The following is a 23,960-nucleotide window of genomic DNA, read 5'->3' as shown; positions in this document are numbered from 1 at the left end:
TGTGTTCCACTTGTAATGTCACAACGGGGGAAAAGCTCTCCTGTTGGCTGGCTGGATGCCCTTCCTGCTGCCACCCCAAACCCCCCGGGACGGAATTAGCGTACCCCGGCTGTCTGCGTCTAGTATAAGTCATGGAATAGTGCAAACGTCTTCAGATGTCTGCGTGTCGTGTAACTTGAGGCGGAACGTGGGGACCAGCCTGGTAGGCACCTAGCGGGATGTGGAAAACTGCCTAAAAATCACATCCAGGTTGGGCGGCATACTGGCACTCCTCGGTAATCCGCCAGGCAGATTCGATCCAGGGCTGGTGCGCCTACCCGAGTCCAGAAAGCAGGACATTAGGGCTCTCGGCTATCCTGGCGCGTGGTGGGGGTAGAAGCCTTTGCTAAATACAAAAAGATGTAGATGAGAAGAATATCTTGAAAGTGTGTACAATGTAGAAGAGCTGCCACAACAGATGAAGGAGGTAGAGGAGGTTAATGTGCAAGAAAGAAATGATCCAGCAGTATGGTCAGAGTATGACCTGTCGTTGAAAGATTTGATTTGAAATGTGTCATACAGAGTGCATGGAATGCCTTAAGAATCATTGAATTTAGTGAAGTGTGTATGAAGTGGGTTATTTCATCTGGGAGTGTATGAAATTAACCAGAAAACCAATGTCATCACACTACTGAGGAAGAAACAAATGAATAAATGTGAAAACTGTTGTTCCGTCAGCCTAATGCTAAATGCTTAAAAACTGACAAGAATGATAGAGGATTGTAATGAAAATTGCTGTTTCACTGTGTGAAGATTAGTTGTGTCTGAGAAATGATAAAATTACTAGGAAAACAGCTGTGACCTAGCATTTAGTAATGAAGGAAAAAATTGGGTTTAGCTCTTATAGTGTCAGCAGCTCTTGTGTAGCATTCTGATTTTGGCAGTTCATAGACGCTGATTATAGCAAATCAGTTGATAGTACACGTAGGCAGTGAGAATCTTGAATGTAATGCTTTATTTTGGCAGGAGATATGAACTGATTACATTTGTTTTTGATATGGAGAGCACCATAACTTTCAATAATCTGATAACTACAACTTTTAAGGTTGCTTACTGATTGTCACCTTTCTTTGACGACTGGAAAGAGCTGGATGTGCTGATAGACTAGCCTGTAGTGAAGCCAGAGGCCTATATTATGTTGGAATGTAAGAGTTTGGTTCTGAGATGGCAAAGCTAACAAACGTGAATGGGAAAAAAGTTATATGTGCTGCATAGTGATCTGAAGCATAGCCCAGGGCCTAGTTTAGATTGGAATGGGATAATTTATTTGTGAGTTGACGAAACTAATAAATCTAACAAGAAAATATGATTGCCATAATAGACTGATGTGTAGTATAGCCTGACATATATGATCGTCATTGCAATAACATACTTGGATGTCTTTTTTCTGATTTTGCTGAAAATTCCAGTGACATGTTTAAATCTAACCTAAAAAAAAAGCTTTAATTTCAAACTATAGACAATTACAAACAAGAATGTCATTGGCTGCTGTATGCTTTGTCACATTGACTTCCTGTGGTTCATCACACATTCCGTTATCAACAGTACCTTGCAACAGAAAAGCTGCTGACACCATAAGAACACCTTTACCGAAGGTGAATAGAATTAAAGATAATCTTCATGGCATTTGTGCATTTAAAGAAAGTCAATGTATGGTGGAACAACTTGTTTGAAGTGGCTATACAGTACATAGACAGTTGAGAAACTATGGTTTGTAGATAAACTGCAATGAGAAGTGGGGAATTTGTTTCAGATGGGGGGGGGGGGGAGACAATAAATAAACAGTTGAGAAACTATTCACTACATAAACTACAACAAATAAGAGGGACTTCAAGAATTGTTGATGCTTTTAGCCATTAGTTGTGCAAGTATTGTTGTACCAGGTGCAGAAAGATAATCCTGAATGTTTCATCAGTAACACCCATGTCTGTTCATTCCTCTCCTGAGTAACTCTTATGAGCCCCATTGTAGCACATTTCACTGAATGCTTCGTGCAGATCTTAGTGTATTTCGCAAAGAGTGACACATTCATCACACAACCATGAGAACCATTCCCAGAGATATACTTGATGCCATCATCAAATGTTTGATATAGGTTGCAAACCAAACTGTCACCCGCATCACAACTGGTGTTACATTATTCTATTAAATAAGGTTGTGTGATGGTTAAGATACTTGTCTTTTATTTGGGAGGAACAAGGCACAATTCCTTGTCCAGTCACCCAGATTTAGGTTTTCTGTACTATCCATAAATCACCCAAGAAATGCATTCGGGAGGAGGACAGTTCAATCCTGCGTCTGGCCATGCCGATTTAGGTTTTTCATGATTTCCCTAAATCGCTTCAGGCAAATGCTTGGAAGGTTCCTTCGACAGGGCGCAGCTGACTTCCTTCCCCATCCTTCCCTAATCTGATGGGACCAATGACCTTGCTGTTTGGTCTCGTCCACCAAATCAACCCAACTCACCCAAGAAAATGTCAGGATTGTCCTTTGGAAAATGACATTGTTGATTTTCTTCCCCACACTTCCCCAATCCGTGTTCCATTTCTGATGATCTCATTGTCAACAGGATATTAAACCTTAATCATTTTTATATTTTACTAAGATTTTTTCTAAGGATTCTAAACTACAGGTGACATCTCTGAGCAATGCATTTGGCTTAAAATTGCTAGCTATCCAGTTTTCACATCGGCCAAAGAGCACTTTATGAATGCTGACATTTATCTTCTGTAAGGATGTGGAAGGTTTAATTGTAATCCAGTCATTTGCTCTTGCCCTAACATGCAGACTGAAGGAAACTACAAATATTTTTAGATTAAGAAAGACTCACTGAAAATCAAAAGAAAGAAAAAACTTGCAAGTTTTTTCAGAGTAATCGTTTTTGAACTAGAGCAAAAAAGAAAAAAGAAACAAAGGAAAAAAAAAACATGCACACAGAGGCATATCTATCTCGCTACATAGTGTCATCTGGACAACCAGTGCCAGTGTTGCCTTTCAACAGGTTAACTAGATTATTGTGGGAATTGTGTTGAGATCAGTAGAGGGAGAGGGATTGGCAGTGGGTGGCTAACAGCTCAGAAGGAGGCAGCTGTTTTGCCAGCTAGGAATGTGATAAGGGGGGATGCCAGGTTCATTGGCTAAGCCTGTGATGCACAGTTGTCAGAGCCATTGTGGAGCAGTGCATGCTGAAGGTGGTGTGAAGTTGGAGGTATGAGAGATTGAGGCCACAGTGATTACTGGACCGAAAGATGTTTTGCAAGGATCGCTCCCATCTGTGTAGTTCAGAGAATCTGGTGTGGCAGGGAAGTTTCCAGATGACCTCTGTTGTGAAGCAGCCTTTGAAACTGAGCATGTTATGCTCATCTGCTTGTTGTGATCAACTTTGTTCATGGCAATAGGATGGCAGTAGCCATTCACTCCAGTGGACAGCTAGTTGGTAGTCATAATGACATAGAAAGTTGTGCAGTGTATGATATGGCTGCTCTCACAGGTGGTCCGGTCTCTGATGGGGTAGAATAAGCCTGTGACAGGACTGGAGTAGGAAGCACTGGATGGGTGGTTTGGGTAGGTCTTCCCTCTGGGTCTTCCACAGGAATACAATCCCTGCGGGTGCAGTGTAGGGGTGGACTAGGATGTAGTTTGGGTTGGGTGGGCAATGTAAAACCACCTTAGGAGGCATGGGAAGAATCTCAGATAGGGTGTTCCTCATTTCAGGGCATGATAGATAACAAAAGTGCCAACAAAGGATATGGTTCAGTTGTTCCAGTTCAGTGTGATATTGGAGGGGGGGGGTTCTTAGGGGAAAACATTTTATCGTTCATTTATTCAATGTGAAGTTTTGATGCTGTTGATTAAACCAGTTCCTGTTTTAGACCAGTTCTAATTAATCAATGTCTCGTATCTCTTTAATATTTGCCATGCACCTGGCACCTGGTTTCTCAGGGACAGACTGAAAATAAAAGTTTGATAGGTATAAATCTTCTACATTGGTAAATCATGAAACCCAAGACAACAACCAGTGTTGTTTGCAGTCCACTAGTCTTTGCTGCAACTTTGACAGTCTGTAGTTGTTCTCTTCATAATTCCCTTCTACACCAGTCTTTGTCTCCCATGCATAGACCTAACCATTTTGGAGCATTGTGGTTTCACATCACATGTTCTTTTCTTGTCTTCTCTTCTTGCACTTTTTTCCTCTGTCTTCTCCCTTTTTTATTCTCTTTTGTCTTCATTTTGTATACTTTTTGAGTGGAAATTTTAGTGCAATTTCTTCTTTCTTGTCACTACAAACTTTTTCATTTTTTGACCTTTTTTTTGGCTTAACCTTAGTTCCTCTTGAATCGTATTACAGAAATCATATCCCTAAGAAATGAGGATTCTTCTGATTACAATAGTGTTTCCAACTGTATTGAAATCTTGCATTGATTTGAGAAGATGCCTTTTGAAACATTTGATGATTCCTTATACATATAAAAATGGAGTAGTTCAGGGGCACCCATTCAGTGATTTTATTGGGGGGGGGGGGGGGTTGAACTTAAGGTAGGGAGTATTTTTAACAATAAGGATGATGAGTGGTGATTTTTTTTAAGACACCATGAAAATGTTCCAGTTCCAACACTGTTAAAAATTGACTTTTAAATCACTTTCTTGAAAGATAAATGTCTGAGTACACTATATTTTTCCTTGTCCTGAGAGCTGGGGGAGGGGGGTGGGTGCACCCTTTGGCTCCAGATGTGGATGCCGTTGAAGTAGTTACACTTGTTTATAAAAATGGAGGGGTCTGCTGCAATGTATAGAGTAAGTAAAATGTAAAAGGCCTCGTATATAAAGTAAGAGAATTTATTTTGTGTGCAAGGTATTTTACATTTTACTTACACTACAGGAAAATCCTGAATATTCTGTTATATCATAGGATAGATGTGTGAAATATGTACAAAAATGGTTGCTGCCATCTGACAATGGACTCAGGCCTGAAACTAGTTATGATGAAATAAGTCAGTCATTAAAAGAGTTTTGCTGATTGTAGTTTTTTTCCAGTGATCTCTGAGAAATCTGATTTCTGCAACCTGAGTTATAAACTCTTGGTTATAAATGATCCATGACTCACTTCCATACAGTAACGGAAGAAGCAGCCAAGGCCTATAGAATTTCAATTGCTTCTCTTCCCATGTTTTGTTTTTCAGGCTTCTATTTAATATTACAGATGTATTTGAGAAATTTGCTAGTTTCTTTTCTGTATCTTTATTTTATTCATATGTAGTATCACATTTTATCTTAATTTTATTATGTGTAATATTATACGTAGGGTGAGGGAGTCCAGCAAGACAACAAGCTGAACTGAAGTCAATAAACAGATAAACTAACCTACAAGCTCAGTTTGGAATTGTGTACACTTTAAAAAGTCTCTCTTATGAATTATTGTTTTGGAAAATGAAAACTAAGCAGTAAGAAGTCAGTGTAATGTAGATAACTGCACATCTTACAGTTGCCTTTTTAAAAATATAGGAATTCTTACACTGACTTCCCAGTGTATTTACTCTATAATGGCATTTGTTGCTAATTATGAACAATAGTACAGATCCACAATAAAATATGCTGTTTAGTGTCCTCACCTACAAATCATTCACAGTAAAATACAGAAAAATAATTTCCATATAGGTTTTGGTTTTTGTTTTGGTTTCAGACTGATGTTCTTGATTCTAGAAGATAAAGTCTTCAATTAGCTCCTGTCATACATAAAACAAGAACTTATGAATCCATGTAAAATGAAATAAAAATATACATTTGTAGTGACTGACTTTAAAATGTCATATTATATACATCCAAGGACTGAGCATTTCTGTTAATATTGAGTCAAGCAGCAACTTCCATTGGAAGCTTTCCCTAAATCGCTTCAGGCAAATGCCGGGATGGTTCCTTTGAAAGGGCATGGCCGATTTCCTTCCCCATCCTTCCCTCACCCGAGCTTGCGCTCCGTTTCTAATGACCTCATTGTCGACGGGACGTTAAACACTAATATCCTCCTCCTCCTCCATTGGAAGCAACATAGATAACTGTTTTTATATGATAAATATTAATGTCTCCATGAAGATATTAAGGTATCAATATGTGATAATCATTAGCTATTTAATATAAGTGAGGAAGCATTACCTTTCTTTAAAGTAGAGCCTTCCTGTTAGTTTTATTGTGTTATATCTAATGTGAGAAACTCCAAATAACTTAGGCAATATTCCCAAAAACTTTCATTTTTTCTGTTCTGTAGTGTGTGAGATTTTGTTCCCACTGTACCTTTTGTTGACATAGTTACATGTTATCACCCTTTCCAAACCTTTACTCCATGTGCTGTCTTACATTTTCTTTCTAGTACTATGAGAGTATTCACTGATCCAAAACATTCAAGTTTTGTTGCCATATTTCTGTTGTTGTACACTTGTACCAAGTCTGTTTTCCAAGGATACACAGTTGTCTATCTTTATTATCCCTTTTTCTCTGCAGCATATGACTTGAATGTATATTATAGCTGCCTATTCTTTGTGGTTGGAGGAGCTCTTGGCTTTACTATTGGACTATCATGGAGGAGGACACCACAATCTTCTCAGAGGATGAAGGCAATAGGCTGCAGTTATTATGGGGGAATAGATGTAAGTTTTTTTATATACTGTATTTACTAACATAATTTTGTTGAGTGCAATGTCTGTGTAAAACTTAATGTAAACAGCTTTATTCACTTTTGGCCATTTTTATGGGACCAGTACCATCCACTAAATAATTAGGTAAATGACAGTAACAGTAAAAAGTGCAACAGTTGTGTAAATGACAGTATTAATCTTTAGAAAAATATTGTTACAGATGGATGCTGAAAATTATGTGCACCGATAAGATAAGAAATGAAAAGATTCTGCAGAGAATTGACTAGAAATGTAATATACGTATATATGTTTTTTTATTTTTATTTTTTACCTGTGGACTCTAGCTGACAATTTCAGTCGGAGAGTATCAGGTGCATCATTCAGTTTTATAAGCAGACTGACCCAGGCATGCAAAATAAATGTGCGATATAAAAGGATCACATTTACAGGCACATATATAATCTATACAGGGTGAGTCGCATAAGACGTAACACCCCCTTTATTCCGGGGGCGATTACACGTATCGGCATGCGGTTTTTGGCGAATCATAGCGGACTATGGGGCACATACTTTGGTATGTGCATAATAATCACAACGTTTATATTGACCGAGATAGTGAGGCAAGTACATGTTTTTTAAATGGGACGCTATACTTTTTTTACCATCATCTGAAAGCTCTGGAAAGGATGCATATAGTGATGTAACATATGTTGCAATTGTGATTCAAACTTCGCTTAAAAGACACTGGGAAATATTGTATGATTGAAGGTTGAGGCGGTCAGAAGCGGCTGCAGACTAAACGTGCCTTGCGCGACCCGCAAGCCGAGTTGCCATGCTCTATGCAGCATGCACGGCCTACGCTATGTAGGTAAATCCTCATCCGCCCTCTTTTAAGCAAAGTCTGAATCACAATAGCAACATGCATTACATCATTATACGCGTCTTTTCCAGAGCGTTCGAATGATGGTAAAAAAAGTATAGTGTCCCATTAAAAAAAACATGTACTTGCCTCATTATCTTGGTCAGTATAAACATTGTGATTAATGTGCATGCACCAACGTATGTGTCCCATAGTCCGCTATGATTCGCTGAAAACCGGATACTGATACGTGCAATCGCCTCCGGAATAAAGGGGGTGTTACGTCTTATGTGACTCACCCTGTATATGTATATCAAATATTCTCTACTATAATCTAACAACTGACATTCTCTGTGAGACATATATTTAAGTATTTCAGTTTAAAATAACTACTTTTTTATTTTTATTTATTTGTTGTGAATTTTGGCATGAAGGCCATTCAGCCATCTCTCAGTGTTTTGGAGATTTGCAGAGTGAGGCTGTGTTTATCAATTAATTTCATAATTAGTTTGAAAGTTGCAATATTTTTCTGATCAAGGAGAGTTGATATAGTAGTTGGTAATGGTTGGTGACGTATTAGTTGTATGAAATAGGTTTGTTGATTTCCATACAGTTAACATTCAAAAGATATGTGATTCATATCCACTACTGTTATTCCATCACATTCTCAATAAGGGTTATATCAAATTTGTATTTGGTGAAGATTGCACCTCTGGAACGAAATTTTAACTCTGCAGCACAACGTGCTGACATGAAACTTAGTGGCAGATTAAAACTGTGTGGTGGACCAAGACTTGAACTCAGGACCTGTGCCTTTTGCAGGCAAGTGCTCTACCTATTGAGCTACCCAAGCACAATTCATGACCCGTCCTCACAGCTTTACTTGTGCCAGTACCTCGTCTCCTATCTTCCAAACTTCACAGAAGCTCTCCTGTGGGCCTCTCAAGACTAGCACTTTTGGAAAAAATGATATGTGCAGAAATGGCTTAGCCACAGCCTGGGGGATGTTTCCAGAATGAAATTTTCATTCTATAGCAAAGTGTGTGCTGATGTGAAACTTCCTGGCATATTAAAATATATTGACGGACCCAGACTTGAACTCAGGACCTGAGCCTTTTGCGGGCAAGTGCTGTACCAAGCAATATTTAAGATTGCACCTATTATGGTGCTGATAATTTTTTTTATTTTATTTATTTATTTATTTATTTTTTGCCTTAATTGTGTGCAACCAGGACTTTGAGGGAATGTTTGGCTGTATTTTATCATAATATTTCCCTTTGATGCATATTGATAATTGATATTCTTCTTCTAATTGACATTTTATTCTTCTACATATTGTAGTCTTAGATGGTAGCCCTGTTTCTGTTTGGGATGTTGCTGTACTCATTACTCTACTTGTTTTTTCAAGTCTAGTGTCAAAAGTAGAGCCTGACAGTTATTAAACTATAGGGAAAAAACATAAATTAGTTACAAGCTATGGCATGCACACACTTTATTCAACAGTTAAACATCATTACAGGTATTTGGATTTAGGTTATGACATGTTCGATATACCTGTTATCATTGGCGATGATGTGGTGCAGACAAATAGCAAAATTCTGCATGACCTGATGAAGTGTCAGAACATTGATGCTGTCAGTGATCTCCTGAATGGTTGTTTACTGCTCAGCATTGGTTTTCAGGTTATTGCTGTACATTTGTCTTTCATATAGCCCCACAAAAAGGACTCTCATGTGGTCAGATCCGGAGAATATGGCGGCCAATAGAGGTCCATGACAGTGGCCTCTGGGTACCCCAGAGCTAGGATGCGCTCCCCAAACTGCTCCTCCAGGACATCAAAAACTCTCTTGCTTTGATGGGGGTTGAGCTCCGTCTTTCATGAACCACATCTTGTCGAAATCAAGGTCACTTTGGATAATGGGGATGAAATCCTCTTCCTAAACCTTCACGTACCGTTTGATAGTCTCCGTGCCGTCAAGGATTGACACACTGATTATTCCATGACTGGACATTGTGCCCCACACCCGTTGAAGGTGAAGAGACTTCCCAATTGCAAAATGCGGATTCTCTGTCCCCTAAATGTGCCAATTTTGCTTATTGATGAACCCAGACAAATGAAAGTGAGCTTCGTTGCTAAACCAAACCATTCAGTGCATACTAATTCCCATTGTGCCCCGCAGGCAACCATGCAGTTTTAATGTCCTAACGCAAACTGTTCAGAAGTTATGACAGTTTTATTTCATATAGTTCAATAATTCTCAACCTGTATATGTGCGTATATCATCACCAATTTGTAGCTTTTAGCACCATAGTTCCCATGTCTGTTGTGTAAACAGGAAACTGGATAGGGCTTCATATTGATCCCTGTGGAAGTCCAACAGTGTCATACCTTAGGCCTACAGTTTTATTTGTTTCACATAAGAAGACAGATCTTCTAGTGAAAAATATACTGATACCATAAAGAAAATTTTATGGTTGTCCTATCTCTCTAATTCTTTGCCGTAATAAGGAAATGATAACATTATCATGTGCCGTTCAGTGTCCACAAACATGGATGTAACATAATGTCTTTTCTTAAATGCACTTTGTATGTCTAAAGTGAGTTGTGCCAGATTGTCTAACATGGAGCAATGTTTCCAAAAACTGTTTTAATAATGTGGTAGTATATTGTTAGTTTCGAGTTGCCAGGCAAGATGAGTTTTAATTAATTGTTCCAGTGTTTTCACAGTTTACAATGAGAGTGCTATGGGTCTGTAGGCGGTGGCAGACATTGGATCCATTCCAGATTTCAGAATAGGTATAATGATCTGTGTATGCCTATCTTTGGGAAGTGATTCATGTAATCGTATTCGATTGTAGGCATTCAAAACCACCTTTTTACAGTTTCAGATAAATTCCACTGCATTTCATAACAGATAATGTCCATTCCTGGTGCTGTGTTCACTGAGCAGGTTAAGGAAACAACAGTTCTCCCTTTGTAAATGGCAAGTGTAGGGAATGACGTGATATTTCTTCTGGAGCAATTAATGGTCTTCAGGTACTGAGGGCCTGGCTGTTTTGTCTAGAATATGTCTGTGAGTGACTCATCCAAACTTTGAAATTGATATTTCGTTGATTCCTATGTAGAAGTCTCTTAATATGTGTCTATATATCTGTGGCATTAGTATGTTCATGTAGTTTGTTACAAAATACTGAGCAGGCCTCTTTCTTCTTTTTCTTTAAAATGTGCTTCACTTGGCAATCTATTTCTTTCTATTGTAAGTATTTATCGAGTGATTTGGTTGTATGATATTCTCTCAATGTGTTTTCTTCTAGCAGCAATTGCTCTTGAACATTCTGCATCTCACCAAATGATTAGATTTTTTGTTCATTTCTTTGATATTTTCTTCATTGGAATTACCTCAGAAGCTGCTCGGTCTATGAGTTTGATAAATACTTTATAATCACCCTCCACATACACACTTATATTGTACATACATTTATCTCTTGCACACAATGTTAAGCACTATTTAAGTTTCTTTCATTTTGGTCATTAAGTTAGGTAGCGGACTAAAAAATATTTTAGCTGCTCCACCTATAGCACTCGTTTTCAGTTTGAGTTTCATTGCTTTGTATAATATTATTTTCCTTTCCTCTTGTTGCATGCTCATTTATTTCTTTTTAAGTAGACGATTATTGCTTGCTCTGACTACCATAATGTTCTGATATGTTTCAGAAAAACTTTTTTTACAGAACTGCCTGTATTTTTACTAAATAGGATAGATATTGGAACACACATTCGTAGTAATTGACGTGAGATCTTTCTCATCCACGACATATATTGTTTTGCTGATTAGGAAGACCTGAGTGCTTATATTTCTATAAAGCACATTCCTGTGCTACACTTATGCCAAATACTTATGTACAATAAGTGAAAAGTAAAGCTGTCATTAACCTGAAAGTTGGTGATTTCTAGGCATTGTCCTGTGGAGGTGGTGTGCTGTTGTCTTCCTCCGATGTTTGAAACGACATACCCAGCCACTCGGTGGTAATAAGAGCATGTACTAAAATTGAATGCCAAGATCATTACGACTGGTTTCAGTGCCTGATGCATGCAAACAGCATACAGGCTGGCTAGGAATCTGTCATCAGTTTGTGGGTCACAAATCTTCCATAAGACTATGTATCGTCATCTTTGATGGGATTCATGTGTATACTAGGAAACTTGACAGGTGCCTTCCAATCACACAAAGGTCCTTTGTAGCTTGCCGAATTCAGTGGGCACAGGACCAGTGAGTTACAACTTAGCCTGGAGTATGATTCTTCTCATCTATCGATTTGGTGTAACCCTGCAACTTGTTACAACTATGCCAATATTGTGAAAAGAATTGTAAGGCATTATCAGTGTTCTCATCAAGGATAATATCTTGCTGCGAGCATGTACACCGTTGCATGCATGTGCACTTTGTAGTATGGTGTCTGTCAATAGCGTGTGCCCCTTTTCTTAAGATATGTGAACCTGCCACTGAGGCGGTGCAGTACAAGACACTGCATTTGTACTCAGGAAATGGCAGTTCAAATCATTCTCCAATCATCCAGATTTGGGTTTGCATAGTTTCCTTATTGCCTAAGGCAACTGCCTGCGTGGTTCCTTTTGAAAGGACACAGCCAATTTCCTCCCAGTACCTCCACTACCTGAGCTTGTTCTCTCTTTAATGACCTCTTTGCCAACAGGTTGTTACACCCTAATCCTCCTCCCTTTTTCATACATGGACCTAGGTTACATCTGGTGGACAATGAAATTTGACCATCAGAGGTGCCCTGGTTAATGAGTGCTCAACATGAGGACATCACTTAACTAATGAGGCCAGTTCACTTCCCAGACTGAAGAGCGATTGTAAATGCATGAACAACTTTAGACTGAAGGGTAATGGTGGTGTATGTAATTGCAACACAGGACACAAAAGTAATTTTCATTTGGACTTTGCCTCCTTGTCTAGGGCTCCGGGCAGATTTTTGTACTCAGATGAGAAAATATTCAAGAACTCTTATGTAACATAAAGTATGAAATCGAGACTCCCAACCAATTCAAAAGAAAATTAAAAAGTGTTTTATTAGCCGCTCTTTCTACAAATTATCTGTATATCTAGATCCATGGATTTGAAAGGTTCTGTTAGTTAACATGGCAAGTAGCAATGTTCATTGCAATGCTGCATGAGAAGTAGTATTTGCAGGTTTTGAACAAAGTAAAAGTGCAGTAGACTAGTAGGAACAATGTTAAGGCCAGGTTGGTAGAAAAGTCAGTTAGGAAGAAAAGAGTCCTGCTGTTAGATAGCGGTCATGGGAGGGGTGTTTGCCAAATGCTGCTGGAAAAGCTATGTCTAGAATACCAGGTCACAAGTATTGTGAAAACCAGTACCCAGCTTAGCCAATTGACAGAGAATATAGGAGCCTTGTGCAGAGATTTTGATGAGGAGGATCAGGCACTTATAGTAGGAGGAACAGGAAACAGCCTGCCTAGCTACTTAGAAGTGTTAAAGGCGACCTGGAGGAAATAGCAACAGCAGCAGAAATGCATGTGGTGTCTTTGGAGATTTTACATTGCCTTTACTAGTCCTAGGTTAACATGGCTGTCAACCATCTAAACAGAGAGCTGAGTGGATTTCTGTTGATTGAAAGATGAGATTCATTTGAGGGTTGACTGAAAAGTAATGCCTCTACTTTCGTAACTCTTCAACAGTTGGCAGCATTAGTATGTGGCAGGTACTGGCTTTTTCTGTAGCTTCTTCTCTACAGCTTCAGTTGGCGGGAAGCCTTAGCATTGAATGGTTGTGTTGTTACAGTGTAAAGTATGGAACCCTGCATAGACGGTTGGTCAATGCGATTTAAGCAACGTGCCGTCATTGAATTCTTGACAGCAGAAGATGTCACCCCAAAGGAGATTCATCAGAGAATGAAAGCAGTTTATGGTGATTGTGTTGATCTGAGTACTGTGCATCATTGGGGGGGGGGGGGGGGGGGGTTAAAGATGCTGAGGTGGGAACATCTGACCTGCGTGACAGACAAAGAGTTGGAAGTCCTGTGACAGCAACCACTGAGTTTCACAAGCTTACTGCTGAACCAAACACTGCTTCCTAAACAAACTGTCACAGGGTCAATTGATAAGGTGCCCATGATGATACATCTATATCAAAATTCCTTTTATTTCCTAAATGCTTGGCCACATGGAGTTTCTATTTGGTGTACTTTCTTGTCTCACCACGCCCTACATGTACCATAAATTTGGACAAATTCGGCGATGACTAGTAGGCGTCCTCTCCTTGTCAGTACGTCTTATGGAATATTTTTGTTAAAAAGAAAGTATTGATTGCATAAAAGCGAGCAATAAGAACAAAATGTGATGTTCACCCATAGTTGTCATGTAGGTACCTCTTCAAAAGGTTTGGCTTTTTAACTGCACCATCAAAATGTATATATTCACTAATGAAATTTGTAATAAAAATCCATCACAATTTGAGAAGAACAGTTATGTCCGTATGTACAACACTAGAGGGAAAAACTACCTTTATTACCCACTGTTAAAACTGTCAGTAGCTCAGAAGGGAGTTCATTTACGCTGCAACAAAAATGTTTTATGATGGAGAACTCCTATTCCATGGATGAATTTCTCTTTAAAAACTGATAGCCTGTAATATAAAAGGAAAAAAAGGCCTAGTTTTTAAGTCTAAATGCATGAGTAAGACTGAAAATAATGCATTCATTAATGTTGACACTGATCATATGTATATATCGTGTAAACAGACTCATTCCACATCATTTCGATAAACCCTCTTTCAAATGATCTATGAACGTGTAACTAGCTAACTACTGCAAATAGGACTCATCATGTTTGAAAAATAATATTGTAGAAAAGTGATATTAAGGTACAAATGTCAGGCAAATAGCAGCTATGTAAAATGACTGAAGAGGCAGCAAGTGTCAGCTTCCCTTCAGATTTTCTTAATCAAATTTGACTGTCATAAGTATGAATAGCATTAAGGAGTATAGTGATAGTTTGGGTTAATGCAACATACAGATTAAGTTTTTGTGATTTCCTTGTCTTTTCTTCATGTATTCCTGGATGCATTCCACATTAATGAAGGTTTTCCTCCTTGATGGGATTTAAGGAACACCTTGAGTTCATGTACAAATGACTGAACACTGCCACTGTCAACCTTTGCTGACCTCCATAGATGCTGAATGAAATTACAATTAAATCCAGACCAATAGCTGTTTACTGGCATTGGTAAATATCAACAGGGACAGTTGAAAATGTGTGCCCCAACTGGGACTCGAACGTGGGATCTCCTGCTTACATGGCAGACGCTCTATCCGACTGAGCCATCGAGGACACGGAGGATAGTGCGACTGCAGGGACTTGTCTCTGGCATGCTCCCCATGAGACCCACATTTCCAACTTGTTGTCCACATGCTATATTTGTAGTGCCCCTGCCCACTATACTCATTACTCGCGGCAGTCAGTCTACTAATTCCCGTAAGAGTTTGAACAATGCCCAAAAGAATAGATACCATTGGTGATCTTGCAGATCTTGAAGAATGAACTTACAATGAAATCCAGACCATTAGCTGCTTACAGGCGGTGGATATCATTGTAATTTCATTCTTCAAGAGCTGCAAGATCATCAATGGTATCTGTTCTTTCGGACTGTCTGAAAAATCAGATTCCATCTTCATATATTCATATCCATAGATGCTTGTTGAACTGTGTAAGTTTTTGCATAAGACGTTGTGGATAGCTAGATCAACTTCATGGAGAGGTGTTGTGCACCGTATGCTGGTATGTGAGAGCATCTCACTTTGCGCTATGTGCTTTGTCTTTGGCCAGTAGAATATTACCAGGTAGTGCCCACAGTTGGTTGCCAGTACACCCAATATCCACATTGCTGTGCCACAGGGTTCAGTGGTGTTATGGTGCCTTTTAGAGCACACATTGTCCTCCATAGCTCATATTATTTCCTGGATCTCAAAAATGCATTAATATGTGGATACGAATGTGCTAATATATTATTATCTCAGATAATGCATAATGCTTCAGTGAGAAATAGGCTTTGTAATCTGTACTGAGTGTCGATCAGTTACTTAGCAGTTCTTTGGGTAGAAACTTATTGGTGGATGCATATCTTTACATAGCCATTTCTGGTTGTTTATTTTGATGGTTGATTTACTCTTTTATTGTGCATTCCATCTGTTGTTTGTTACCACAACTATAGAGGTTTCTCCAGCAAGTTTTGACTTTTAGAACACAGTTCTTCCTTTTACTGTAAGTGTTACAAAGTTTGTTGATGTGAGTGAAAAATCATAGGCCCAACAATTTTGTTTGATTTCTTGTGTTATTGCATTTTATTTATTGTTCCCAGGCTGTTCAGCTGCTTGATGATGTGCCTATCCCATCTGTAAAGAAACCTGATGAACTTTTGATACAAGTGAAGGCAGCTTCTGTAGATCCTGTTGATATTCTTATATGTTCTGGCTATGGAAGAGTGCTGCGTAGACTACTCCACAGGTATAATAGTGTAAGTGAAGTGCTTCAGTGTATTTATTTTAGAATGTGAGTCCAAAATGTGATAGAACTCCTTTTTGCTTTTACATTGAATATCCTGCAAGACTGGCCTCTTTTGTACCTCAGGTTTTATCGAGAATCTCTCATTGCATGCCTGGAAAACAGCACAGATCATTTTAAGCTACTAATAGCAGATAAACAGCAGCTCTATAGTACAGCTAAGAAGTAAGTTCATTGCTACCCAGTTGGCAGGCAATTGTTTTAATGGAAAAAAAACCTGATGTGACACCTCAGGGAGCTCAGCATTCATTTTCTGCATACAGGCTTGGCAACCCCAGGTTCCAAGAGCTGGGGATTAACCACGGCCAGTCATCTACAACTATAAGCTCTGCAGATGCTTCAGCAACCACTGTGTGGTGTGGTAGTGGAAGGTTGCGTGTGACAGAGAACGGGGATCTTGGCTTCACCGCATGGATCACACCGCTTGGATCACAAAGTTGGTACAAACCTGGGGGGGGGGGGGGGGGGTGTCTATGTTCCACGTACCGATGAGGTGCATGGCTGTTGAGGTAGAACAGTCATTAGCAAGCGACCTTTGGGGAACCTGATTCACCGTACCACAGTTATAAAAGCCTTACCTAGGGAGGGTGGATGAATGATTCCCTAGCAACTCACAATATCAAAATGGCTCACAATAACAATAAACTTCAAACTCTCAGAAGAAGGGGTGATCCACTGGAGAGTTTACCTATCCACTCTATAAAGAGATCTTGGGTGGACAGCCCATGTGACACATCTATGTCAGTGTTTAACACCATTAATAAAAAAAATATCAATATGTAATAATGTATTCATTGTTATCAAATGGGAAGAGGGCATATTCAAAAGAATATCCCCATTCTATGTAAAAGAGAGTATGGAGGCAATTGTTGGAACTCCTAAGTGTATTACAAGGTTATAGAATGGTATAATGCTGATAGAGACAATTATGTTCAGTCCAGCACCCAAGTTACTGTAAAGCAAAACACTTGGAGATTATCCTATAGTTATTGAAATGACAACACCCTCATTTACAGCTGAACTGTCATATCGCTGGCCGTTGTGGCCAAGCGGTTCTAGGTGCTTCAGTCTGGAACTGCGCGACCACTACAGTCGCAGGTTCGAATCCTGCCTCGGGCATGGATGAGTGTGATGTCCTTAGGTTAGTTAGGTTTAAGTAGTTCTGAGTCTAGGGGACTGATGACCTCAGAAGTTAAGTCCCATAGTGCTCAGAGCCATTTGAACCATTTGAACTGTCATGTCGAGTAGTAAACTTACGTGTCTGGTCCCTAATGAACTTTTAGTGCAATGGCAAAGTGAAGGTATACTCAAGGTGAGAAATATGTTGAAGCAGTTGGGTGATGAATTAGGGGAAAAATTGATGGTACCATACAAATATAAATATGTATATGCACAGTTCATCCATTGAAGAATCGAGTATCTTGATAATTTTTTCCTATTACCAGCATTGGTAGTGGCAAGATTTGGGTCCTGGGGTTTGCAAGACTTTCGAGAATATTTTAATTTCAGGGTTGAAGTCGGATAACAAATGACAAAATAAATATTTGTTTTGTATGAAATAAATTACAAATTAACATTTTTACGGTTTTTTTTCTCTTTTTGTGTGCTGCGAAATCTTTTTTCTTGTCAAATTTCGTGATTGCAAGTCAAGGGGTTTTAATGAGTGAGTTTTCAAGTATCAAAATATGTGACATAAATGCCTGTATATGACATAAATTTCGATTTGATACGCCTACCCGTTGCTGAGAAAAGGGGATCTTAATAGATGGATGGACAGACAAACAGTCTGACAAAAATGACAACAATTTTTTTATGTGATGTAATTACAATAAGTGGTATTCAGACTTTGTCCTTTGGTTTTAGTGTGAAACCTTGCTTCTTTCCAGGTTTCATGATTCTAGGTCAACAGGAAATATCCTGTGGGCTTTGATGCATGAATTTGTGAGTATCAAAACCTGACATAAATGGCCATGTCTTTTGATTCCAAACTTCATTTTCTTTCATCACCAAGGAACTGTAGATCTCAATATGTGACATAAATTTCAACTTGATATGTCTGCTCATTTCTAAGAAAAAGGGTTTCGGACAGTCGCACACACACACACAGACAGACAGACAGATGAACAACAAAGTGATGCTGTAAGGGTTTTGTTTTTACTAATTGAGGTGTGGAATGTAAAACACCTACCTTGATACTCACCTTTAATTCATCCATGTTATCTGAATATGTACAGGCTAGTTTCCTACTTCTTAGAGTCCATCTATATGTATCCTGTATCCCCAATCCCATGTGTTGCTTTCAGTGCCAGAGATTTGGGCACACAGTTACAGTGTGCAAAGGGAAGCTGATTTGTGGAAGATGTGATTTAGACGTTCATGATCCAGACTTGTCATGCACCTTACCTTTTTGTAGTAATTGTTCCAGTGCAGATCCACTGTGGTCTAAGGAATATGCTCTTTATGTACAGCAACAGGAGATCCAGGAACTTCAGGTCACTGGGTGGTTACTGTATGTGGAGACAAAAAGATTTTTGAAGCTATCCATCCTCCAACAATCACATCCTCATTCTATACCATCACCAGTCAGTCAGTTGCCAAGATACTAGCACATCCACATGTGTTCATAGCTGCACTTACCAAGGCACTGCTGCAGTTATTAGCTTGCTAGACACACTAGTGTTGATTTCCAGGGAAAAGTAGGTGCCTTCTGCTCCAAAAAAGAAGTCTGGTTAAAAGATATCTATATCTACTTCTTTACCATTCTCCCCACAGAATGTAAAACCACTGGATGGGAAGGTCAAGTATAAAAATCACAGTTTCATGCCCTCTAACCATAGTGCAGCTGGCAGGAAAGACTGTCTGATGGACCTAGACATATATTTGGGCAGTCCGTCATGCCCATCTATTTCTCTTCTCCCCAACCTTTTGAATGCCCCTCGCAGGCTACAGGACTTGGAGAGTGTTAAACCGTTTGGTTAAGATAGCTCCCGTCCTTTAGTGGAATGTGAATGATTACTGGATGCATTTAGAGAAATTAAAACTAATTGTACAAGAACAATCGGTGTGCACCTGCCTTCAAGGCCACAGATATTCCGGTGTTGCCAAGATTCAACCTTCACAGGAAAGATGACCGACATGGTGGCTGAGCAAAGGTTGGTGTAGCTGTGTTCATCAATGAAACACCATTACTTACCAGTCATTCTCACCTCTGAGTAAAAAGTGGCTGTAGTGGCAGTGTATGCACCATCTTGTCTTATAGTATGTTGTGTGTACATCTCACTGCAGAAACCCCTTCATGGCATGGCTCTTAATGATCTCATGCGACAACTCCCCTGATCATTCCTCTTATTTGGTGACATCAATGCAAAACATGTGCTCTGGAGCTCTTCTACTGTCTGTCCCAAGAGTTGGCTATTTGAGAGGCTGTTAATGTACTTAATACTGGGGAAATGATGCACTTCTGCATGGCTACTGGTTCGTTCCCTGCCAATAGATCTGGTCGTATACTCTCCTGCCCTCGCAGATACTGTTACGTGGGAAGTAGCCAATGATTTACTCTGCAGTGACCATTTTCCCATCGGGTTTCATCTAGCTGTGACTACCATGCCTGAACAGAGACCACCTAAGTGGATGCTCAGCAGGGCGAACTGGCCTCTATACAGCTGACTGGCTGTATTCCAACACTGACAGTACCCAGCAGGGGGTGGCCCATATCACAAATGTGATGTATCACACTGCTGATTCTTCAATTCCTACATCTTGTCGCCAGGCTAGAAGAAAAGCCATCCCTTGGTGGAACAAGAAATTCCATTTAGCAATTATGGACAGGTATGCTGCATTATGTTGGCTTAGGAGCAGACCAAGTGGAGACAATCCTGCAGCCTTTCGACAAGCAAGGGCTAAAACTAGTTGAACCATCAAGCGGAGAAAATTTAGTGTGTGGAGAGAATTTGTAACCTCGATTAAATGTTCCACTCCACTAACGAATGTATGGGAATCAGTATAGAAGATCCCAGGGAACAAAGGTCCAGGTCCAATTTCTGCCATATTAAAGAATGGTGTCCTCCAAATGACACCTAGGGAAATAATGCAGTGCTGACAGAACACTTTTCTGTTTTGACCTCCACCTGTTACATACATCATCAATTCCAACATGTGGAGAAACAGAGGTTTTTGTCTGACAGCTCGGAGACATTTATTCTCACAGCTCAGAGCCATATATCATCCCTTTCTCCATGTGAGAACTACAGTCTGCATTAATCGCTGCAGGTGACAGTGCTCCAGATCCCAATAGAATTCAATATGGCACGTTACGATGCCTAAAATTGGAGGCAAAAGAAATTCTCCCATGCCTCTTCAATAATGTATGGGCCAAAAGCTGTTATCTAGATCCATGATGGGAGGTGATTCTAATGCCACTTCTAAAGCCAGGGTTATCTCCAGATAGGAGTGTGGTGCTCACTTACTGTATAGGAAAGACCCTTGAGCAGATGATAAGCTGACATCTGGAGTGGACGTTTAAGAACAAGGAACTGCTGAGCCATTTGCAATCTGGGTTCCGGAAATACCAGTCCACACTTGACAATCTCCTCCAATTAGAGCATGTGATACAAGACTAATTCTTACACAAACAGCAGTTCTTTGGCGTATTTTCTGATCTGGAGAAAGTATATGATACCACCTGGAGAGGAAATATCTTCGGTCATCTGGATGAAGGGGGATTTTTTGGGAGTCTCTCCTCTCCACCTTTCTGCAGTCCTTCCTTGATGAATGTGAGTTCCAATTTCTTTTCAAAATTAATTCGCTGACCAAATTTCCTTGACACCTTCTGTTGTGTAGATTTACTTTTACTGCCAAATATTTAAATACAGAGGGGTGCAGGAAAATATAGACTCTCTTTGATAGTTGATATCTTTGGAACAAAATGATATATTGTTGCAATTTTGCATGGTAGTGTAGTCCATTGTTTTCTCAACAGATTTTGTCATGGTTTTTTTCCAACAGATGACAGTGCAGCAATGAATGGAGTAAGATTGTCATTTGAGCAATGCGAGGCCGTATTAAAGTGGTCCTGGAAGTGCGAAAATATGATAAAGGTACAACAGCAATGGTATAATGTGTACGGAACTCATCCACCAACATGTACAACAATCTATCATATTCGAGATAAACTGAAGCCAATGGTAATGTTCAGGATGTGCATGAGGAAACGTCTGGCTGACCAAAAAACATCAAGTAGTCCAGATTCCAGCACTGCTGTGTTGCAACATTTTAGTAGGTCACCTCAAAAATCTCTGAAGCAGACGAAAGATTTTACCTAAACCAAGTTGTCACTCTGCCTCACTACCCCAGAGATGAGTCAGATCCTACTGTGATGAAAATCTGACTGGACAATGGATAAGTTGAAGAGGAGCTGCTGAGCATGCCAATAGCCACCACAGTAGTACAAGTCAATATGCCAGCAGATGAAGATATTGAAGAAATGTATGTTGAGATAAAAGAAATTATTCAGATAGTTAAGGGAGACAAAAATTTAATTGTTATGAGGATCTGGAATTTGATAGTACGGAAAGGAAGAGAATGAAAAATTATGGTTGCATACGAATTACGAGAAATGAATAAAAGAGGAAGCTGTCTTGTGGAATTTTGCACAAAGCATTATTTAATCATAGCTAACACTTGGTTTAAGAATCACGAAAGAAAGTTTTATATGTGGAAGAGACCTGGAAACATCGGAAGGTTTCAGATTGATTATATAGTGTTAAGACAGAGATTTTGGAGCCAGATTTTAAACTGTTAGACATTTCCAGGGACAGATGTGGACTCTGATCAGTCACCCACAGTTGACTGGTTATGAATTGTAGATTAAAACTGATGAAATTGTCAAAAAGTAGGAAGTTAAGAAGGTGGGACCTGGATAGGTTGTTGAGAGTTTTGGACGGAGTATTAAGCAACAATTGACTAGAACAGGGGAAAGGGATACAATAAAAGACACACAAATAGCTTTGAAGTAAAAAGACAAGGCCTAACAGAAATCCATGAATAACACAGTAGGTACTGAATTTAACTGATGAAAGGAGAAAATATAAAAATTCAGAAAATAAAGCAGACAGAAGGGAATACAAACATCTAAAAAAATGAGATTGGTAGGAAATGGCAAAGCAGAAATGGCTAGAGGACACATGTAAGGATTTAGAAGCATATTTTGCTGGGGGGAAGATAGATACCACCTACAGGAAAATGAAAGAGGCCTTTGGTGAAAAGAGAAGCAGACACATGAATATCAAGAGCTCAGATGAGAAACCAATCCTAAGCAAAGAAGGGAAAACTGTAAGGTGGTAGGAGTATATAAAGGGTCTGTACAAGAAAGAACAACTTGAAGGCAGTATTATAGAAGTGGAAGAGGACATAGATGAAGATGAGATGGGAGAAGAATTTGACAGAGCAATAAGTTGAAACAAGGCTCCAGGAGTAGACCCCATTTTATCAGAACTGCTGACAGCCTTGGGAGAGCTAGCCAGCAATGACAAAACTCTTTCATCTGGTGTGCAAGATATATGAGACAGGCGAAATACCCTCAGACTTCAAGAAGAATTTAATAATTTCAGTATCAAAGAAAGCCAGTGATGACAGATGAGAATATTACGGAACAATCCTTTTAATAAGTCATGGCCACAGAAGATTAACTTGGATGCTTTATAGAAGAATGGAAAAACTGGTAGAAGCCAATCTAGGGTGAAGATCAGTTTGAGGTCTTGAAATGTAGGAACATGTGAGGCAATACTGACCTTACAATTTATCTTAGAAAATAGGTTGGGAATAGGCGAACCTACATTTAAAGCATTTGCAGACTTAGAAAAAGCTTTTGACAGTGTTGACTGGAATAGTCTCTTTGAAGTTCTGAAGGTAGCAGGGGTAAAATGCAAGGAGTGAAAGGCTATTTACAACTTGTACAGTAACAAAAAAGATGGCAATTATTAGTCGAGGGCAGCAGTGATTGAAGAGGGAGTGAGTGAGGGTTGTAGCCTATCGCCAGTGTTATTCAGTCTGTTCACTGAGCAAGCAGTAAAGAAACAAAAGAGAAATTTGAGCAGGAATTTAAGTTGAGTAAGGCGAAATAAAAACTTTGAGGTTTGCTGAGGACAACAAAGAACTTGAAGAGCAGTTAAAACAAGTGGATGGTGTCTTGAAAGGGGGATGTAAGATGAACACCAAGAAAAGCAAAACAAGGATAATTAAATGCAATTGATTGCTGATGCTGAGGGAATTAGATTAGGAAATGAGACACGTAAAGTGGTGGGTGAGTTTTGTTGTTTGGCTATCAAAATAACTGATGATGGCCGAAGTAGAGATGATATAAAATGTAAACTGCCAATGGCAAGAAAAGTGTTTCTGAAGAAAAGAAATTTATTAACGTCAGACATAAATATAAGTGTGAAGAAGTCTCTTCTGAAAGTGTTTATATGGGTAGCCATGTATGGAAGTGAAACATGGATAATAAACAGTTTAGACAAGAAGTGAATAGAAGATTTTGAAATATGGTGCAACAGAAGACTGCTGAAGAATAGGTGGGTAAATCACATAACTAATGAGGAGGTACCAAATAGAACTGTGGAGAAAAGAAATTTCTGGCACAACCTGACTAGAAGAAGAGATCTTTTGCTAGTACACGTTCTGAGACATCTAGGGATCACCAATTTGGTATTGGAGGAAAGTGTGGTGGTTAAAAATTGTAGAGATAGACCAAGAGATGAATGTAGTTAGCAGATTCAGAAGCATGTAAGTTACAGTAATTATTTGGACATGTAGAGGCTTGCACAGGATAGAGTAGCATGGA

At 39.3% G+C, this 23,960-nt stretch overlaps 1 protein-coding gene across 6 annotated transcripts in view; it reads left to right on the top strand.

Moving 5' to 3' along the window:
- The window catches only part of LOC126092615 (reticulon-4-interacting protein 1 homolog, mitochondrial-like), a 152,002-nt gene that overhangs the window by 2,403 nt on the left and 125,639 nt on the right, over nucleotides 1–23,960 (top strand). For all 6 annotated transcript variants that reach the window (XM_049908326.1, XM_049908325.1, XM_049908328.1 and 3 more), the window contains exons 3-4: nucleotides 6,532–6,677; nucleotides 15,921–16,076. In XM_049908326.1, the coding sequence (XP_049764283.1) occupies nucleotides 6,532–6,677; nucleotides 15,921–16,076 (302 nt within the window). The remainder of the gene's footprint in view (nucleotides 1–6,531; nucleotides 6,678–15,920; nucleotides 16,077–23,960) is intronic.

This window comes from Schistocerca cancellata, chromosome 7 (genome assembly GCF_023864275.1).
Source record: "Schistocerca cancellata isolate TAMUIC-IGC-003103 chromosome 7, iqSchCanc2.1, whole genome shotgun sequence".
NCBI lineage: Eukaryota > Metazoa > Arthropoda > Insecta > Orthoptera > Acrididae > Schistocerca > Schistocerca cancellata.
The sequence above is the reverse complement of the archived record's forward strand: the minus strand, read 5'-3'. Positions and strand labels throughout refer to the sequence as shown.